The sequence below is a fragment of the Oncorhynchus mykiss genome, chromosome 5, assembly GCF_013265735.2.
Source record: "Oncorhynchus mykiss isolate Arlee chromosome 5, USDA_OmykA_1.1, whole genome shotgun sequence".
Lineage (NCBI taxonomy): Eukaryota > Metazoa > Chordata > Actinopteri > Salmoniformes > Salmonidae > Oncorhynchus > Oncorhynchus mykiss.
The window spans coordinates 43,859,616-43,880,580 of NC_048569.1; the positions used below are offsets into that span (position 1 = coordinate 43,859,616).

At 45.4% G+C, this 20,965-nt stretch overlaps 1 protein-coding gene across 3 annotated transcripts in view; it reads right to left on the minus strand.

The window, feature by feature from the left end:
• The window catches only part of LOC110523906 (contactin-associated protein-like 4), a 197,274-nt gene that overhangs the window by 59,529 nt on the left and 116,780 nt on the right, over positions 1 to 20,965 (minus strand). For all 3 annotated transcript variants that reach the window (XM_021603043.2, XM_021603042.2, XM_036977628.1), the window contains one exon: positions 2,079 to 2,185. In XM_021603043.2, the coding sequence (XP_021458718.2) occupies positions 2,079 to 2,185 (107 nt within the window). The remainder of the gene's footprint in view (positions 1 to 2,078; positions 2,186 to 20,965) is intronic.

Below are 20,965 nucleotides of genomic sequence, written 5' to 3' on the forward strand. Positions count from 1 at the left end.
ATTGAGTTAGTCATTTTTTTTATACTTCAGTGTGATTTGGACATGATTTGGCATGAAAAGGAAAATAGGGACCATACTGTATATCAAAACCTCGACACAGTTTTCAGCTGAGCCTTTCGGGTGGCAAGGACTGTCCAGTGATAGTCCATAACGCATTCACATTTGTGAATGAATAACTAACTCACAGAATACATAACATGCACATATAGTACACAAATCATTATTATATATATTTTTCTTCATATTCTAATCTAAGACACCTAGGCATGTTGGGCGTGCCAACACAACACACTTATACACAAAGACAAACTTTTATATTCCAAGACACTACTGTACTGAGGCATGTTGGTGTTTGCCAAACAGCAATGCTGCCAAAGACACAGAACCGCAAAAGGCGCTCTTTATCTTGGGCCATCTCTCTTTCCACTCTGCTTTACCCTCTACGGTAGCTTTGTGTGCCAGCTGTCTGTTCTGTTGTTGCGGATGTTGTTACATTATTGATGTGCTCACCGTCATTATTTGAAAGGAAACGCACAGAAAACCATTGCATGCCAGAATAAAGGGTGCTAGCTGGTGTCCCAAAGGAACGCAGGCCCCATCACTGCAGATGTTGCTGTTTCTCTTGACTGCGTCCATAATGGTACCCTTTTTCCTGTATAGTGCACTCTTTTTGTACAGAGTCCTATGGATCCTGCTCAAAAGAAGTGCACTATATAGGGAATAGGATGCCATTTCAGACACACACACTGTGTATCCCAGTCCATACAATTCTGAATAGCTCCTGGATAATGGCTAGTGGGCCTGGCTGACTGATAAATAATGAATACAAGGCTATAATAATAACAATGTTAACCGGAGGATGCATCCAGGTGAGTGTTCCTCTTCACTAAATAATTTGCTATTCCCCCCTCTTTCACTGTTACACTAACCAGCTGGGTTCCTTAGTTGATCCTTTGTTCTTGCCCAGCACACACACTTGCAGCTAATCAAGGGCTTGATAATCAAGGTGATTCGTTGAATAAGATTTGTTAGTTCTGGACAGGAACAAAATGTGCACCCTGTGGTGGGTCGCCATGAACAGCACTATGAAACCCTTCTGTTCTGTAACTAGAACACATTGACCTTGCATAGTACAGACCCCTCATGAAATAAAGCACAGATACCCATACAGCACAGGAGGCTGCTGAGGGGAGGGCGGCTCATAATAATGTCCGGAATGGAGCGATGGAATGGTATCAAACACATGGAAACTATGTGCTTGATGTACTTGATACCATTCCACCTATTCCGCTCCAACCATTATCACGCGCACATCCTCTCCAATGAGTGCCACCACCAAACTCCTGTGCCGCACACTGATGAATGCTCCTGTTGTTTTGTTGTGCAACCTTTTGACTCGAAGGTCTCCGTCAGACATTTCTTTGTACCCTGCAAGTCATTAGATGTGTGTGTACACATTTGAAACAATACAAACCCTCCCCTCCAGACAGAACAGAATAAGTAACATCCTTTAACAGTTTAGTCACACATGACACCTCCAATCTCGTAAATGTCTTATTTCCTCCTCACCTGAAACACTTCCTGTGATTGATCTGGGTCTCTGCTCAAATCTAATTATACATACAGAGGCAATCGTTGCTAGTCCTTCCTTTGTCTCCACCACCACCTCACTTTCAACGCAACTCTAGTGTGAACGTGTTAAATGGTGAGGTGATTATGTTTGACTGACAAATGGCTTAATTTCAAGTTTTAATCTTCTTCCACACAATTTACGATGACCCGGGTTGCAGCGAGAGAGAGAGAAGCATCATTAAAGGCTTTGTCCTATTCCTTATCTATGGTGTGGCTTTGTCAAGAGGTTCTGGCGTTGCTGCATGCTATTGCTGCATCACAGATAAGGCATTTGACCTTGAATTCAACGGACTGTTTCACTGTGCATGTATGCTGAACAACACATTATCCTCTTGACAGTGTTTCTGCTTAGTCCAGTTTAGTCATACAGACACATACAGGCATGTACTGCATATATTCTTCAGATACAAAAAACAAACACAGAAGATACAGAAAAGGCCTCTTACAGCTGTGACATGTTGCTCCACTGTAGCCTGTGTTAGAGCAATTGCAGTGGAAGGTACTCCAAGACTGAGTGCATCTCCCCCCGTGTTCACAATGGCTTGGAGAGCATCTGAAAAGAGAAGAGAGATATTTATTCACCACAGATTTCCAAAAGGTCAAAAATTTGCATGTATATTTTGAAGGATTCAAGTACACTTTCAAGAGTTAAAGACAATTTATGCTTGCTATGGAGGGTGTGGATGCAATTGCGGCGCCTCTGGAGGCTTGCAGAGGCCAAATCGAGCTCCGTACTGCATCGCCATGTGCCTCCCAAAGTTTGTAACAATGCGGAGGGCTCCGTGTAGCTCCGTATTGACATGATTGGTTGACGGTAGGTGGGGGCTGGAGGTCCTGTAATAAACACAAACTCACTTCCTCGGCATCTTCCTTCATGACAGCTCTGCTCTGCTCCGCAAAGTGCAAGAAGTATGAATGCCCTGACTTCTGCAGAGGCCGTATCACAGGAAATGCTGTACGGTCACCGCAAACTACTTTCTCAGAAAGGCATATCTGACTAAATACAACCGTTGTTTGACGTGCTGTGAATGTCCTGTGAATAAATATGTCTTTATGTCCTTTATGATACCGTGCTTTAAGATAAGTGCATCAGCTTTTGGTTCAGTGTCATTTTACTTGAGCTGATCTACACCTCTCTATCCTCAAGTATCCCCAAGGACTGTTCAGCACAGGTGGACATTATAATGTCCATTCCTGACATGAAGGGAATTGTTCTCCTTTCAAATGGTCAGTTCTGAAAATGAATAATGGGCACCATTATAATTGCATTCCCATTCTCTGAAAACAGTATAAAAAAAGTCACGTGTGCGGAGATGTACGTGTTTCATGATGCATACCTTTTTGTAGCCTACGTTACCATATACACTACCGTTCAAAAGTTTGGGGTCACTTAGAAATGTCCTTGTTTTTGAAAGAAAAGCACTTTTTTTTTTGTCCATTCAAATAACATCAAATTGATGAGAAATGCAGTGTAGACATTGTTAATGTTGTAAATGACAATTGGAGCTAAAAACGGCTGATTTTTTTAATGGAATATTAACATAGGCGTACAGAGGCCCATTGTCAGCAACCATCTCTCCTGTGTTCCAATGGCATATTGTGTTAGCTAATCCGATTTAATCATTTTAAAAGCCTAATTGATAATTAAAGAAGCAATAAAACTAGCATTCTTTAGACTAGTTGAATATCTGGAGCATCAGCATTTATGGGTTCAATTACAGGCTCAAAATGCCGGAAACAAAGTAATTTCTTCTGAAACTCATCAGTCTATTCTTGTTCTGAGAAAGGAAGGCTATTCCATGCAAGAAATTGCCAAGAAACTGAAGATCTCATACAACGCTGGTGTACTACTCCCTTCACAAAACAGCGCAAACTGGCTCTAACCAGTTTGCGCTAACCAGTTATGCCCCGGTACACAACTGAGCAAGAAGACAAGTACTTTAGAGTGTCTAGTTTAAGAAACAGACACCTCACAAATCTTCAACTGGCAGCTTCATTAAATAGTACCCGCAAAACACCAGTCTCAATGTCAACAGTGAAGGCGCGACTCCGGGATGCCGGCCTTCTAGGCAGAGATGCAAAGAAAAAGCCATGTCTCAGACTGGCCAATAAAAATAAAAGATTAAGATGTGCAAAAGAACACAGACACTGGACAGACGGAGATTGGAAAAAAGTGTTATGGACAGACAAATCTAAGTTTGAGGTGTTCGGATCACAAAGAAGAACATTCGTGAGACGCAGAAAAAAATGAAAAGATGCTGGAGGAGTGCTTGACTGTAACGGTTTTCTAGGTGTGAAGGAGAGTCGGACCAAAATGCGGCGTGTCTATTGCAATCCATGTTTAATGAAGTAACACACTAAACACAAACACTACCAAAACAATAAACTTAACGAAAACCGAAACAGCCTATACTTGTGTAACCTAACAAAGAACAATGACATCAGGACACTAAGGACAATCACCCACAAACACACAGTGAAACCCAGGCTACCTAAATATGGTTCCCAATCAGAGACAATGACTAACACCTGCCTCTGATTGAGAACCATATTAGGCCAGACATAGAAATAGACAAACAAGACATCCAACATAGAATGCCCACCCAGTTCACGTCCTGACCAACACTAAAACAAGGAAAACACACACGAACTATGGTCAGAACGTGACAGTACCCCCCCTCCAAGGTGCGGACTCCGGACGCACAACTTAAACCTCTAGGGGAGGGTGTGGGTGGGCATCTGTCCGCGGTGGCGGCTCTGGCGCTGGACGTGGACCCCACTCCATAATAGTCTTAGTCCACCTCCTTAGCGTCCCTAGATAGGTGACCCTCCTAAGAGACAGCTCGGGACAGAGGGGAAGCTCGGAACAGAAGGACAGCTCGGGACAGAGGTAGCTCGGGACTGATGGGTAGCTCAGCACTGAGAGGAAGCTCAGCACTGAGAGGAAGCTCAGGCAGGTGGTTGGATCTGGCAGATCCTGGCTGGCTGGCGGTTCTGGAAGATCCTGGCTGACTGGCGGTTCTGGAAGATCCTGGCTGGCTGGCGGTTCTGGAAGATCCTGGCTGACTGGCGGATCCGGAAGATCCTGGCTGACTGGCGGATCCGGAAGATCCTGGCTGACTGGCGGATCAGGAAGATCCTGGCTGACTGGCGGATCCGGAAGATCCTGGCTGACTGGCGGATCCGGAAGATCCTGGCTGACTGGCAGATCCGGAAGAGTCTGGTCGACTGGCAGATCCGGAAGAGTCTGGTCGACTGGCAGATCCGGAAGAGTCTGGTCGACTGGCAGATCCGGAAGAGTCTGGTCGACTGGCAGATCCGGAAGAGTCTGGTCGACTGGCAGATCCGGAAGAGTCTGGTCGACTGGCAGATCCGGAAGAGTCTGGTCGACTGGCAGATCCGGAAGAGTCTGGTCGACTGGCAGATCCGGAAGAGTCTGGTCGACTGGCAGATCTGGAAGAGTCCGGTCGACTGGCAGCTCCATGCTGACTGGCTGCTCCATGATGACTGGCAGCTCTGGCTGCTCCATGCTGACTGGCTGCTCCATGCTGACTGGCAGCTCTGGCTGCTCCATGCTGACTGGCTGCTCCATGCTGACTGGCAGCTCTGGCTGCTCCATGCTGACTGGCTGCTCCATGCTGACTGGCAGCTCTGGCTGCTCCATGCTGACTGGCTGCTCTGGCTGCTCCATGCTGACTGGCGGCCCTGGCTGCTCCATGCTGACTGGCGGCCCTGGCTGCTCCATACAGACTGGCAGCTCTGGCGGCTCCATGCAGACTGGCAGCTCTGGCGGCTCCATGCAGACTGGCAGCTCTGGCGGCTCCATGCAGACTGGCAGCTCTGGCGGCTCCATGCAGACTGGCAGCTCTGGCGGCTCCTTGCAGACTGGCAGCTCTGGCGGCTCCTTGCAGACTGGCAGCTTTGGCGGCATCCTGCAGACAGGCAGCTCTGGCGGCTCCTTGCAGACTGGCAGCTCCTTGCAGACTGGCAGCTCTATGCAGACTGGCAGCTCCTTGCAGACTGGCAGCTTCTTGCAGACTGGCAGCTCCTTGCAGACTGGCAGCTCTATGCAGACTGGCAGCTCCTTGCAAACTGGCAGCTCTATGCAGACTGGCAGTTCTGAACAGGCGGGAGACTCCGGCAGCGCTGTAGAGAAGGAAGGCTCTAACAGCGCTAAACAGGCGGGAGACTCCGACAGCGCTGGAGAGGAGGAGGGCTCCGACAGCGCTGGACAGGCGAGGCGCACTGTAGGCCTGATGCGTGGTGCTGGCACTGGTGGTACTGGGCCGAGGACACGCACAGGAAGCCTGGTGCGGGGAGCTACTACCGGAGGGCTGGGGTGTGGAGGTGGTACTGGAAAGACCGGACCGTGCAGGCGTACTGGAGCTCTTGAGCACCGAGCCTGCCCAACCTTACCTGGTTGAATGCTCACGGTCGCCCTGCCAGTGCGGCGAGGTGGAATAGCCCGCACTGGGCTATGCAGGCGAACCGGAGACACCGAGCGCAAGGCTGGTGCCATGTAAACCAGCCCAAGGAGACGCACTGGGGACCAGATGCGTAGAGCCGGCTTCATGGCATTAGGCTCGACGCTCAATCTAGCCCGGCCGACACGCGGAGCTGGAATATACCGCACCGGGCTATGCACCCGCACTGGAGACACCGTGCGCACCACTGCATAACACGGTGCCTGTCCGGTCTCTCTAGCCCCCCGGTAAGCACAGGGAGTCTGCCCAGGTCTCCTACCTGGCGTAGCCATACTCCCTGTTAGCTCCCCCCCAATAAATTTTTGGGGCTGCCTCTCAGGCTTCCATCCGCTACGTCGTGCTGCCTCCTCATATCTGCGCCTCTCAGCTTTCGCCACCTCCAGTTCTTCCTTGGGACGGCGATATTCTCCTGGCTGAGCCCAGGGTCCTCTTCCTTCTAATTCGTCCTCCCATGTCCATACCTCCTCTTTGGGCTGCTCCTGTTGCCTCTTCTCCTGCTGCACCTTTGGGCGGCTACACTCCCCTGGTTTAGCCCAGGGTCCTCTCCCGTCGAGGATTTCCTTCCATGTCCAGAAATCCTTATTGCGCATCTCCTCGCGCTGCTCCTGCCTGTTGACACGCTGCTTGGTCCTTTTGTGGTGGGTGATTCTGTAACGGTTTTCTAGGTGTGAAGGAGAGTCGGACCAAAATGCGGCGTGTCTATTGCAATCCATGTTTAATGAAGTAACACACTAAACACAAACACTACCAAAACAATAAACTTAACGAAAACCGAAACAGCCTATACTTGTGTAACCTAACAAAGAACAATGACATCAGGACACTAAGGACAATCACCCACAAACACACAGTGAAACCCAGGCTACCTAAATATGGTTCCCAATCAGAGACAATGACTAACACCTGCCTCTGATTGAGAACCATATCAGGCCAGACATAGAAATAGACAAACAAGACATCCAACATAGAATGCCCACCCAGTTCACGTCCTGACCAACACTAAAACAAGGAAAACACACACGAACTATGGTCAGAACGTGACATTGACGCCATCTGTCAAGCATAGTGGAGGCAATGTGATGGGCTGGGGGTGCTTTGGTGGTGGTAAAGTGGTAGATTTGTACAGGATAAAAGGGATCTTAAAGAAGGAAGGCTATCACTTCATTTTGCAATGCCATACCCTGTGGATGACGCTTAATTGGAGCCAAATTCATCCTACAACAGGACAATGACCCAAAGCACAGCTCCAAACTATGCAACAACTATTTAGGGAAGAAGCAGTCAGCTGGTATTCTGTCTATAATGGAGTGGCCAGCACAGTCACCGAATCTCAACCCTATTGAGCTGTTGTGGGAGCTGCTTGACCGTATGGTACATAATAACTGCCCATCAATCCAAAACAACTTGTGGAAGGTGCTTCAAGAAGCAGGGGGTGAAATATCTTCAGATTACCTCAACAAATTCACAACTAGAATGCTAAAGGTCTGCAAGGCTGTAATTGCTGCAAATGGATGATTATTTGACGAAAGCAAAGCTTGAAGGACACAATTATTATTTTAATTAAAAATCATTATTCATTGTCAATGTCTTGACTATATTTCCTATACATTTTGCAAATTATTTAAGTGACCCCAAACTTTTGAACAGTAGCGTATGTGTGTGCATTTTGTAGCTATAGGCTCTAAATGCCACATGGGTACGGATTTTGAGCCCTTCCCGACAAAAACGGAATGAGAGAACATATTTCAGGCTGAGAATGAAACGGTTGCCTTCTAACACTGTTCTCTCTAAGATAAAGATTTAAAATGGCATGTGAAGGAGGGAGGACATCCTGCCAGCCGTCCCCATCATCCTCAACCCAGCAGCACAGCCTGAGACACATTCGTCTGCCTGGCCTGACTGGAATTGATTCCAGGACAGCCACTGAGCTGAATCACAGGATTTCACAGGCTGCCTCACGCTCTCACTGCTGCCTGCTGCCTCATGCACGCATTATCTTTCTCTCTCTCAAATGCGCGCGCGCACACACACACACACACGCACACACACACACACACACAATATCTCTCACCGCAGCCTGCTGTTCACATGGCAAGCTTTCTTCTCAGGCACACATGTAAATGCCTGCAGGCAGGTAACATTCTCTTGTTAATAACAGTCCCTTTTATGACATTGTGCGTTCAGGTGGTCAACTGCTCAGAGCTCTGAGACTTGGTGACAGTCAGACACACAGACACGCGCACACCTGTCTGTCCCAACCATCACTGACTGAATGATAGCTGTCAAGTCAGAATCATATGAAGGAATGGTGTCACAACACAGGGCTGACAATGCCCGGTTCACAAACAAATCAAACTGAAATCAAAGTTTACATAGACTTACACATTTACCAATTTGCAGATGCTTATGCTCCAGCAGTGCAGTAATACCTAAAAATAACAAAACACATATAGTATAATCCAAAAAGTTAAAAGAAGAAAAAAAAACAAGAAATGAAGCACTATCAGTGAGCCGTAATAGAACAAGTCCGGAATATATATACTGTATATAGTAGTAGTAGGATGAGCCATGGTTAGAATACAGTATATACTATACATATGAAGAGGGTAGAACAGTATGTAAACATTATTAAAATGACCAGTGTTCAATGACTCTATGAACATAGGGGAACAATCTCTAAGGTGCAGGGTAGAGTACTGGGTGGTGACCGGCTAGGGACAGTGTGTAAGGATCAGGGCAGGGTACCGGGCGGAGGCCAGCTGTTTAACAGCTGGGGATACAACCTGTTTTTCAGTCTCTCGGTCCCAGCTATGATGCACCTGCACTGTCTCCGCCTTCTAGATGGTAGCGGGGTGAACAGGCCGTTGCTCAGGGGGCCAAGCCAAATTTCTTCAGCCTCCTGAGGTTGAAGAGGCGCTGTTGTGTTGTTAAATGTTGCAATTAAACGTGTATGGAATGTGAAGAGTGATGGGTGATGGGTACAGCGGATAAAACCCCTTATGATAGAACGGTGCCAGGGGTTGAGGAGATTGTTGAAATGTATTTGGAAAGTGGGAATGGGGTTAGGGATGTCTGTCTTCATCTGCAAGACAAGAGCGGGGTCTGATGCTGAAAGAACGGGGTCTGGCGGGTTTATCCAATACAAAGAGACACTTGGCTGGTGTATATAATTGCAATGTATATCATCACGCGCTGTGTCCATCCAACTGTACTCAACGTGACTCCAAGTCATTACAGTTCACAGCCATGTCACTGAACCCCCCTGGTAAAGAACCTTAAAGAGAAAAGTTTGCTAGAATGTCCTACAAAGGACTTCAATGAGCTACAAAGTAAATAAACTCATTCCCCTAAACAGTGTGATGGGAACCAAGAAAGTATATATTTGTATCCCCTTCTGGGCAGTGGGAGAGAGAGAGAACCTGCTCCAGGACAGTATGCCACAGTAGCTCACAGACAGGGTGACAGGAGGTTGGCACAGCTAGGCACCCTCTGCTACTTATAACCCCCTCTCTCCCTGGCCCTGATGCTACCTACAGCCCAGCCCTCGGCAGGCTAAGCCTCTTGCATCGTGACCCCAATCACAGAGAGGTCACAAATATATCTGTGTCACAGGGTGGAAAAGTCACCGGCTGAGAGACAGGCACAGCAGGCCGGGAGAAACAACAGTGTAGGCTACCGTGTTGTTTTCTTAGTTGTCATTCACTGGTGTCTGAACTGTAGTTTGTCTTCAAGAGGCAGCTGAGCCTGACAAGGGCCCTGAAGGAGACAGGTAGAGTGACCCCATGTCAAGGACTATGCGGGACAGTCCCGCAATTGGCCCTTTGTCCCAGTCAAACAATCATGTCCAGCACTTTATCAACACATTAAAACACCACTAAATAATACAAAAAAAGGTTGATTTAATTTGCCCAGTATTAAAGTCAGACATTCCGACCTGTATTTTGCGCTAATGACTGTGATAGCCTAGCCTGCTGGTGATGTTAAACACTTCTCCAATCGTTGTTGCGATCTGATATTCTGCGCAGCGCAAGATGAGACGTAGGCCAATGTCATAGGCCAGGGATGGGCAACTTTGATAGAAAATAAAAAATAAAAAATCAGAACTCATTATGAGGGGCAGCAGTTGCTTCCGGGTCTGCATAACCACCACAAAACTCCAAGATTTTCATAAAGATCCACAGATGTATGTGGTCTCTCATTTCTGCATCACCAAATTTTGCATGAGGCAAAAGAGTAGGCTAGATGTGTTTCAATTGCTCCTAAAGGGCATCAAACTGCAGGCGTGTAGTGCTGCCTGAGCGCACCGGAGCTTCGCTCTGCCACTTCTCACAATGGTGCTTGTTTACTAAAGTTAGCTGAATAAATGTCTTGGAAGATCACATAATGATGAATTAGCATTCTACATCACATAACCAAATATACAGTGCTTTCGGAAAGTATTCAGAGGCGTTGACTTTTATCCACATTTTGTACCGTTACAGCCTTATTCTACCATGGATTAAACCATTTTTCCCCATGTATCAATCAACACACAATAAATACCCCATAATAACAGGAGCAAAAACAGGTTTTTGTCAGCGATTACAGCCTCAAGTCTTTTTGGGTATGACACTACAATCTTGGAACACCTGTATTTGGGGAGTTTCTCCCATTCTTCTCTGCAGATACTCTGAAGCTCTCTCAGGTTGGATGGGGAGCGTCGTTGCACAGCTATTTTCAGGTCCCTCCAGAGATGTTTGATCGGGTTCAAGTCCGGGCTTTGGCTGGGCCACTCAAGGACATTCAGAGACTTATCCCGAAGCCAATCCTGCATTGTCTTGGCTGTGTGCTTAGTGTCATTGTCCTGTTGGAAGGTGAACCCTAGTCTGAGGTCCTGAGCGCTATGGAGCAGGTTTTCATCAAGGATCTCTCTGTACTTTGCTCCATTCATCTTTCTATAGATCCTGAGTAGTCTCCCAGTCCCTGCCGCTGAAAAACATCCCCACAGCATGATGCTGCCACCACCATGCTTCACCGTCGGGATTGTGCCAGGTTTCCTCCAGACGTGACGCTTGGCAAACCTGTTTATGCTTTGTCATTATGGGGTATTGTGTGCAGAGTCATGAGGGGGAAAAAACTATTTAATCCATTTTAGAATAAGGCTGTAATGTAACAAAATGTGGAAGAAGTCAAGGGGTTTGAATACTTTCCGAATGCATTGTAATAGGATAGTATAACGTTACTGTTACACCAAAACATTTATTTAATGAGATTTAAGGATGGTTAGCTGAAAAGTAAGCAAATATTTGTATATAATGCATCCAAAACTAAACAGCGTGCACCACAAGGCAGAATGTGCTTTGATTGAAACAAAATACAGGAAGTCTATATAGTTTGATAGCTCCATCTGCTCTAATTTGCTAATTCAGGAAAATGTAAATGCATATTAAGGGTGAGATCGTGATGCAACTTGGGGTGTGATCTCTGGAAGCTGACAGGCCAAACTCACTGGTCCAACACTCCTCGATGCAGCAAAATACAGCCAGACCTGAGTTCAAATTGGGGTGACGGTAATTTGCCAGCCAAATGACTGCGGTCTCCGTAATAAAAGATATCTATGTTTTGACAAATATTTTTTCCTTTCTTTTGTTCCTGACTGCATGTGCTGCCATAGAATTAGAATGAATAGAACAGGTGTCCCTATTCAAGTCAATTATGGGGTAATGGGTGGACTTGCGGCCATTGCGAGTGTTCTCATAGGACCAAAACAGGAAGTGTACCCATCAATCTGTGCTGTGTCCGAAAATCATGTGTTTTTTTTCATGTGATTCTTTCATGTCTTTTTGTTGTAAGGGCAGTGGTGTAAAGTACCTAAGTAAAAATACTTAAGTAATTTTTTGGGGTATCTGTTCTTTACATCTATGACAACTTTTACTTCACTACATTCCTAAAGAAAATTATGTACTTTTTACTCCATACATTTTCCCTGACACCCAAAAGTACTCGTTACATTTCGAATGCTTAGCAGGACAGGAAAATTGTCAAATTCACACACTTCTGAAGAGAATATCCCTAGTCATCCCTAATGCCTCTGATCTGACGGACTGACTAAACACAAATGCTTTGCTTGTAAATTATGTCTGAGTGTATGAGTGTGCCCCTGGCTATCCTTAAATAATATATATTTTTAATTATCCCGTCTGGTTTGCTTAATATAAGGAATGGGGAGTGATTTATACTTTTACTTTTGATATTATATTTGAGCAATTACATTTACTTTTGATACTTAAGTATATTTAAAACCAAATAGTTTTAGACTTTTACTCAAGAAATATTTCACTGGGTGACTTTCACTTTTACTTTAGTCATTTTCTATTTAGTTATCTTTACATTTACTCAAGCATGAAAATTGGGAACTTTTTCCACCACTGTGTAAGGGCATGTCTGGATACAGCAAATTTCATCCAAAACCCACAGCAGCCATAGATAACCTGGCTATACAATGCAGTAGCCTCTGCTGCGGAGCCAATGGGAAAACAAAACAAAAGCAGATCTGCAGGGGGTGAAGTAATATACATGAATGGCAATACGAGCGAATGCTATGGGGAATTAAAGGCAATTAGCTAGTAATCGGTAAGAGTGGAATAACTACACAATAGAGTGGAAGTAATTTTCACTACATAATAAATACAATTAAGTGAGACAATTATGGGGTGGAAATCTGGAAAATTTACCAGAATGGTAATCATTATGGTGATTAAGATCTTAAGATAAATATATGTTTGCAGTGTATATTAGTGACATCAACACATCTCCAATTCTTACTGCATAAGGCGAGGTGGCTATGGACCCGATCGTGCCTGTTCTCTGTTCCTGAGAAACTGGATCTTTTTATAGATTTAGGTAGCTTGCAAACCTAGAGAGAGCGCAGACTAAAATCACTGTGCATTATAAATTATTCAATTCCCCTATCCACTCATCAGGCTTAGCTACCAGCTTTGTGCTACTGCCTTATTCCCTTTGTCTGGCACACACACGCACGCACACACTCACACACGCACGCTCTGTGTCTTAAAGTAATGGTGTGTGCCGCATGCCTGCCTGACATGTCAACATTGGCTCCATTATTTCAGTATATACTCTATGCACTGTTTATGCCTGTTAATTTATCGAAGGAGCACTTTCAACACGCAAAGGTGTCACACAGACCAAAGGGACATTGAGTCAGCTAAAAACAGCGCTCCCCCTCTAGCTTCCACATGCAGGCACAAATTGCAGCGCACTCACACACACACACACACACACAAATTAACTCCCTCTCCCTCTTCCCCTCTCTCACACAAACACACACACACACTATCGCTACTCCCCTTTTCTCGTATTCATTTCTTCGTCCTTCCTGACAAGCAGCAGAGCAACAGCATCACACAGGCGTTCATATTTACAATGTGGAGAGACTGAAGTTACGTAACAGCGGTAGGGGGTAGAGCAGGAGTGTCATACTCATTTTGCCCTGGGGGCAGCATTCGGTCTTCAATAAGGTCCCGGGAGGGCCGAACTGACAATTGCTTATATTTCCTTGCAGTCACAGTTTGCAAAGAATTATCATCTATTCCTCGTTTTTGGAATTTTCTATGCTCCCTGACTGTCCAGTGATTATTAGCTAACTGGACAGTCAAGAAACGGTATAAATATAGGTCCATTACAGTGGCGGTCGGGGCTGTTTAAGATGAGCATGGCCTTATTTCCATTACAGCATATTGGATGGCTGTCATTCAAATTTCAATTACCAAGGTCAATATAATATTGATAGGTTTAGGCTACTACATGATACTCAAATTGTCCCTATACCCATGATGAGGTTGCTTCAAAATAGCCTACAAATGAAAGTTAACAACGTAGGGGCACAGGTCGATAAGAAAATTTGAGTAATCAAGGTGACAGACAGTGACACATTCAATACCGTAATGCACACTCTTGCCTGCATCTAGCTGATCTAGGGTGTAATCATTAGTCCAAAAGTTGCAAACGAGAGTTTCTATTGGACAAATTCGAGAATGTGTATCCCTGTTTCGTTCCGTTTAAGAAAAGTTTTTCAATAGAATCAGCAGAATGAATACACCCCTGATCACATGCAAACACAGTTCACTTTCAAAGCAGCCACATAAAAACAGCATGATCCATTTGATCATTGTATAATTCCTTCCTTAAGAGTCCATTTGTGGAATTCCTTTCCTTCTTAATGCGTTTGAGCCAATCAGTTGTGCTGTGACAAGCGAGGCGTGATATACAGAGGATAGCCCTATTTGGTAAAATACCAAGTCCATATTATGGCAAGAACAGCTCAAATAAGCAAAGAGAAATGACAGTCAATCCGGAAAATTTCAAGAACTTTGAAAGTTTCTTCAAGTGCAGTCGCAAAAACCATCAAGAGCTCTGGGGAAACCGGTTCTCATGAGGACCGCCACAGGAAAGGAAGATCCAGAGTTACCTCTGCTGCAGAGGACAAGTTCATTAGGGTTAGGGTTAACTGCCCCTCAGATTGCAGCCCAAATAAGTACTTCAGAAAGTTCAAGTAACAGTCATATTTTAACATCAACTGTTCAGAGGAGACTACGTGAATCAGGCCTTCATGGTCAAATTGCTGCACAGAAATCACTACTAAAGGACACCAATAACGAGAAGAGACTTGCTTGGGCCAAGAAACACAAGCATTGGACATTAGACTGGTGGAAGTCTGTCCTTTGGTCTGATGAGTCCAAATTTGAGATTTTTGGTTGCAACCACTGTGTCTTTGTGAGACGCAGAGTAGGTGAATGGATGATCTCTGCATGTGTGGTTCCCACTGTGAAGCATGGAGGAGGTGTGATGGTGCTTTTTTGGTGACACTGTCAGTTCTTTATTTAGATTTCAAGGCACACTTAACCAGCATGGCTACCACAGCATTCTGCAACGATACGCCATCCCATCTGGTTTGCGCTTAGTGGGACTATCATTTGTTTTTCAACAGGAAAAGGACCCAAAACACACATAAGGGCTATTTGACCAAGGAGAGTGATGCCCTCCATAATCACCCAAACTCAACCCAATTGAGATTGTTTGGGATGAGTTGGACCGCAGAGTGAAGGAAAAGCAGCTAACAAGTGCTCAGCATATGTGGGAACACCTTTAAGACTGTTGGAAAATGCATTCCTCATGAAGCTGGTTAAGAGATGACAAGAGTGTGCAAAGCTGTCATCAAGGCAAAGTGGCAACTTTGAAGAATGTCAAATATAAAATATATTTAGATTTGTTTAACACTTTTTTTTGTTACTACATGATTCCATATGTGTTATTTCATAGTTTTGATGTATTCACTATTATTCTACAATGTAGAAAATAATCTAAATAAAAACCCTTGAATGAGTAGGTATGTCCAAACTTTTGACTGGTACTGTAAACGTTTTTTCGAAACTACCTTCATACATCCATTCATTTTTTTAAACCGTTACTGGTTACCTTCAGATCAGTCCTCTCTGTGGGGGTCATAGAGCAAAATTGAAAAGATAGTTTTTGTGAGAATCTCCCCTTTTCACAGTGGGGTCACATTAGCTTGTAGCCCAAATGGTTTGTGCGCAATAAAACAGAAGTTGGCACATCAACAGTACCGACTTCCGACGAGTTCTCTGACACTTGTGGGCGGCCGTAGAGCAAAATGGAGACCACCGTCGTGTTCGTGAGAGTCTCCCCTTTCCATAGAGTGGTCATAAGTTTGTAGGTCAAACCGCTTGGACAGTACAGACATTTTCGTTATTTATTTTATTGTATTTCACCTTTATTTAACCAGGTAGGCTAGTTGAGAACAAGTTCTCATTTGCAACTGCGACCTGTCCAAGATAAAGTAAAGCAGTGTGACACAGAGAACAACACAGAGTTACACATGGAGTAAACAATAAACAAGCCAATAACACAAACAAGTCAATGACACAGTAGAGAAAGGAAAGTCTATATACAGTGTGAGCAAAAGGCATGAGGAGGTAGGCAATAAATAGGCCATAGGAGCGAATAATTACAATTTAGCAGATTAACACTGGTGTGATAAATGAGCAGATGATGATGTGCAAGTAGAGATACTGGTGTGCAAAAGAGCAGAAAAGTAAATAAAATAAAAACAGTTTGGGGATGAGATAGGTAGATTAGATAGCTGCAGTGATTGGTTAGCTGCTCAGATAGTTGATGTTTAAAGTTGGTGAGGGAAATAAAAGTCTCCAACTTTAGAGATTTTTGCAATTCGTTCCAGTCACTGGCAGTAGAGAACTGAAAGGAAAGGCGGCCAAATGAGGTGTTGGCTTTGGGGATGATCAGTGAGATATACCTGCTGGAACGTGTGCTACGGGTGGGTGTTGTTATCGTGACCAGTGAACTGAGATAAGGTGGAGCTTTACCTAGCATAGACTTATAGATGACCTGGAGTCAGTGGGTCTGGCGACGAATATGTAGCGAGGGCCAGCCGACTAGAGCATACAGGTCGCAGTGGTGAGTGGTATAAGGTGATTTGGTAACAAAACGGATGGCACCAGTATAGACTGCATCCAGTTTGCTGAGTAGAGTGTTGGAAGCTATTTTGTAGATGACATCACCGAAGTCGAGGATCGGTAGGATAGTCAGTTTTGCTAGGGTAAGTTTGGCGGCGTGAGTGAAGGAGGCTTTGTTGCAAAATAGAAAGCCGATTCTAGATTTGATTTTGGATTGGAGGTTAATTAGCACAGTGTCCAAGGAAGGGCCAGAAGTATACAAAATGGTGTCGTTTGCATAGAGGTGGATCAGGCAAGAGCGACATCATTGATATATACAGAGAAAAGAGTCGGCCCAAGAATTGAACCCTGTGGTACCCCCATAGAGACTGCCAGAGGTCCGGACAACATGCCCTCCGATTTGACACACTGAACTCTGTCTGCAAAGTATTGGTGTACCAGGCGAGGCAGTCGTCAGAAAAACCAATGCTATTGAGTCTGCCGATAAGAGTATGGTGATTGACAGAGTCGAAAGCCTTGGCCAGGTCGATGAAGACAGCTGCACAGTACTGTCTTTTATCGATGGCAGTTATGATATCGTTTAGTACCTTGAGCGTGGCTGAGGTGCACCCGTGACTGGCTCGGAAGCCGGATTGCACAGCGGAGAAGGTACGGTGGGATTCGAAATGGTCAGTGATCTGTTTATTAACTTGACTTTAGATAGGCAGGGCAGGATGGATATAGGTCTGTAACAGTTTGGGTCTAGGGTGTCACCCCCTTTGAATAGGGGGATGACCGCGGCAGCTTTCCAATCTTTAGGGATCTCGGACGATGCGAAAGAGAGGTTGAACAGGCTGGTAATAGGGGTTGCAACAATAGCGGTGGATCGTTTTAGAAAGGGAGGGTCCAGATTGTCTAGCCCAGCTTATTTGTACTGGTCCAGGTTCTGCAGCTCTTACAAAACATCTGCTGTCTGGCTATGGGTGAAGGAGAAGCTGGGGAGGGGGGGGGGGCTGTTGGCCGGTTAGACTAGCCAGGAGGAAGGCATGGCCAGCCATTGAGAAATGTTTATTGAAATTTCAGATTATCATGGATTCATCAGCGGTGACCGTGTTACCTAGCCTCAGTGCAGTGGGCAGCTGGGAGGAGGTGCTCTTGTTCTCCATGGACTTTACAGTGTCCCAAAACCTTTTGGAGTTAGAGCTACAGGATGCAAATTTCTGCTTGAAAAAGCTAGCCTTTGCTTTCCTGACTGACTGAGTGTATTGGTTCCTGACTTCCCTGAACAGTTGCATATCGTGGGGACTATTCGATGCTATGGCAGTCCACCACAGGATGTTTTTGTACTGGCCAAGGGCAGTCAGGTCTGGAGTGAACCAAGGGCTATATCTGTTCTTAATTCTGCATTTTTTTCAACGGGGCATGCTTATCTAAGATGGTGAGGAAATTACTTTTAAAGAATGACCAGGCATCCTCGACTGATGGGATTAGGTCAATATCCTTCCAGGATACCCGGGCCAGGTCGATTAGAAAGGCCTGCTCGCAGAAGTGTTTTAGGGAGCGTTTGACAGTGATGAGAGGTGGTCGTTTGACCGCGGACCCATAGAGGATACAGGCAATGAGTCAGTGATCGTTGAGATCCTGAGGAGGTGTATTTGGAGGGCAAGTTGGTCAGGATAATGTCTATGAGGGTGCCCATGTTTACGTATTTAGGGTTGTACCTGGTGAGTTCCTGATAATTTGTGTAAGATTGAGGGCATCTAGCTTAGATTGTAGGATTGCCGGGGTGTTAAGCATATCCCAGTTTAGGTCACCTAACAGAACAAACTGTGAAGCTAGATGGGGGGCGATCAATTCACAAATTGTGTCCAGGGCACAGCTACGAGCGGAGGGGGGTCGATAGCAGGCGGCAACAGTGAGAGACTTATTTCTGGAGAGGTTAATTTTTTTAATTATAAGTTCAAACTGTTTGGTATAGACCTGGAAAGTATGACAGAACTTTGCAGGCTCTCCCTGCAGTAGATTGCAACTCCTCCCCCTTTGGCAGTTCTATCTTGACGGAAAATGTTGTAGCTGGGTATGGAAATCTCAGAATTGTTGGTGGCCTTCCTAAGCCAGGCCTTCCTAAGCCAGGATTCAGAATCGGCAAGGACATCAGAGTTGGCGGAGTGTGCTAAAGCAGTGAGTAAAACAAACTTAAGGAGGAGGCTTCTGATGTTGACATGCATGAAACCAAGGTTTTTACGATCACAGAAGTCAACAAATGAGGGTGCCTGGGGACACGTGGCACCTGGGTTTACCTACACATCACCGAGGAACAGAGGAGGAGTAGGATGAGGGTACGGCTAAAGACTATCAAAACTGGTCGCCTAGAGCGTTGGGGACAAAGAATAAAAGGAGCAGATTTCTGGGCGTGGTAGAATAGATTCAGGGCATAATGTGCAGACAGGGGTATGGTGGGGTGCGGGTAAGCCCAGGCACTGAGTGATGATAAGAGAGGTTGTATCTCTGGATAAGCTGGTTATAATGGGTGAGGTCACCGCATGTGTGGGAGGTGGGACAAAGGAGGTATCAGAGGTATAATGAGTGGAAAGGGGGGCCATTGTAAACTAAAACAATGATAACTAACCTAAACAACAGTATACAAGGCATATTGACATATGAGAGAGACATACAGCGAGGCATAAAGTAATCACGTGTTGATTTGGAGAGCTAGCTAAGACAACAACAACAGCTAATAAGCTAAAACAACAGGTAAAATGGAGATGAATGGGCAGAGGGGCGGTTAACTACACAGAGAGCATGAGTTCGCGGCTGGGGCCGGCAGATAAACACAAAATAAAATGTTAATTAATTAATTAATGGACAGTCCAGCGGGCATCAGCTAAGTAGCCAAGTGATCATAGGGTCCAGGGGGCAGCAATAGAACGGGGAGGCCGCGGAGTAGTCGTTACCACGCTAGCACGCGGGCGACGCAGCGTTTAAAGTTAGTAGCCAGGGGCTAGTAGAAGCGTCTGCTTCGACGGAAGCCGGTTGAAGGCACAGCGGATGGAGTATTCGTCGGCAGACCTGTCGACTAAGGATCCAAGCCAGGTGGCGAAAGAGGTATTGTAGTTGTAGTAATTTAGTTTTCTATCTGGGAGATGCGCCTGGCTCACGGATAACTGGTGCTAGCTTCGGGGCAGAGGCGTTAGCCACTATAGCCACTCGGTAGCAGCGGTGATCCGGTGCCAAAGTCCAGAGCTTAAGGCAAGGATACGGTGGAGTAGAGTGTTCTAGCCATGTTTGGGTGGAGTCCGGGTGAACAACTGAGTAGGCCGGGAGGTGGGCCTCAGGGATAGCTTCAGTACTGTGTAACTCGGTGGGTGTTAGCTAGCTGTGAAGATCAGGGGAATGGTCCAGGGATTACGGAAGGAATCAGGCGTTGTAGTGGAGTGAGAGTCTGTTACTGGTAGGCTGGCGAGTATTATCCAGGCAAAAAAATATATATATTTTAAAAAAGGGCTGGTACCTGTGCAGAAGATAAAGGCCGCTAGCAGAGGCTAACAATGACTAAATCGCTTGTAGCTAATTAGCTGGTTAGCTTCTGATGGCTGTGGTTCTTGCTATAAAGTCTAAAAATGACAAATAATAGCGGTTCCGTATCATATTGAGTGAGGCAGGTTAGAAGATTGATTTTCGGGATGTCTCATGTTCTGACAAACACTGCTCTAGCTTTGTCACCTTTCACCGCAGATGCGGAAGTGCGACATCGGCGGATGCGATGGATGTAGACACATCCAATGCAGATCTCTATCTTAAAATTATGGCTTTTGATGGGGATTATCAATCAATTATTTGGTGACGTGAATATATTTAGTTTCGTTGTATGTAAAAAGGCTACCTTTTTTATTGTTTCACTATTTTTATTTTTATGAAATTCACTGAGGAGGATGGTCCTCCCCTTCCTCCTCTGAGGAGCCTCCACTGGTCCATTATCATTTCTATACTTTTTCGATTTGGTTTTAGTAATTTTAAAGCATATTGAGTTTGTCCTCCCCCCAACAATACTCAAACCACCTGCGGGCCAAATTGGAACACCTCGCAGGACATATTTTTGACACCACTGGGGTAGAGCGATCCAAGAACACATGTATCAAGATTTAAAGAAAAAAAGTGTGGACTATGCAGAATTTGCCCCTTCCACCACCCTGAAATTCACTTCTAGAATATAACCTAGTCAGCAGGCTTGTCAAACATTATATTTTTATTTTAGCACACAATTTTTCAGGTTTTCAGGCCAGGTTTCTGAACCCAGATTAAGTGCTGGATTCAATCAGATTGACATCTGCATAGCGCTGTTTTGGCAGTATCAGAGGTGGAACTGCGTCAGTGCTG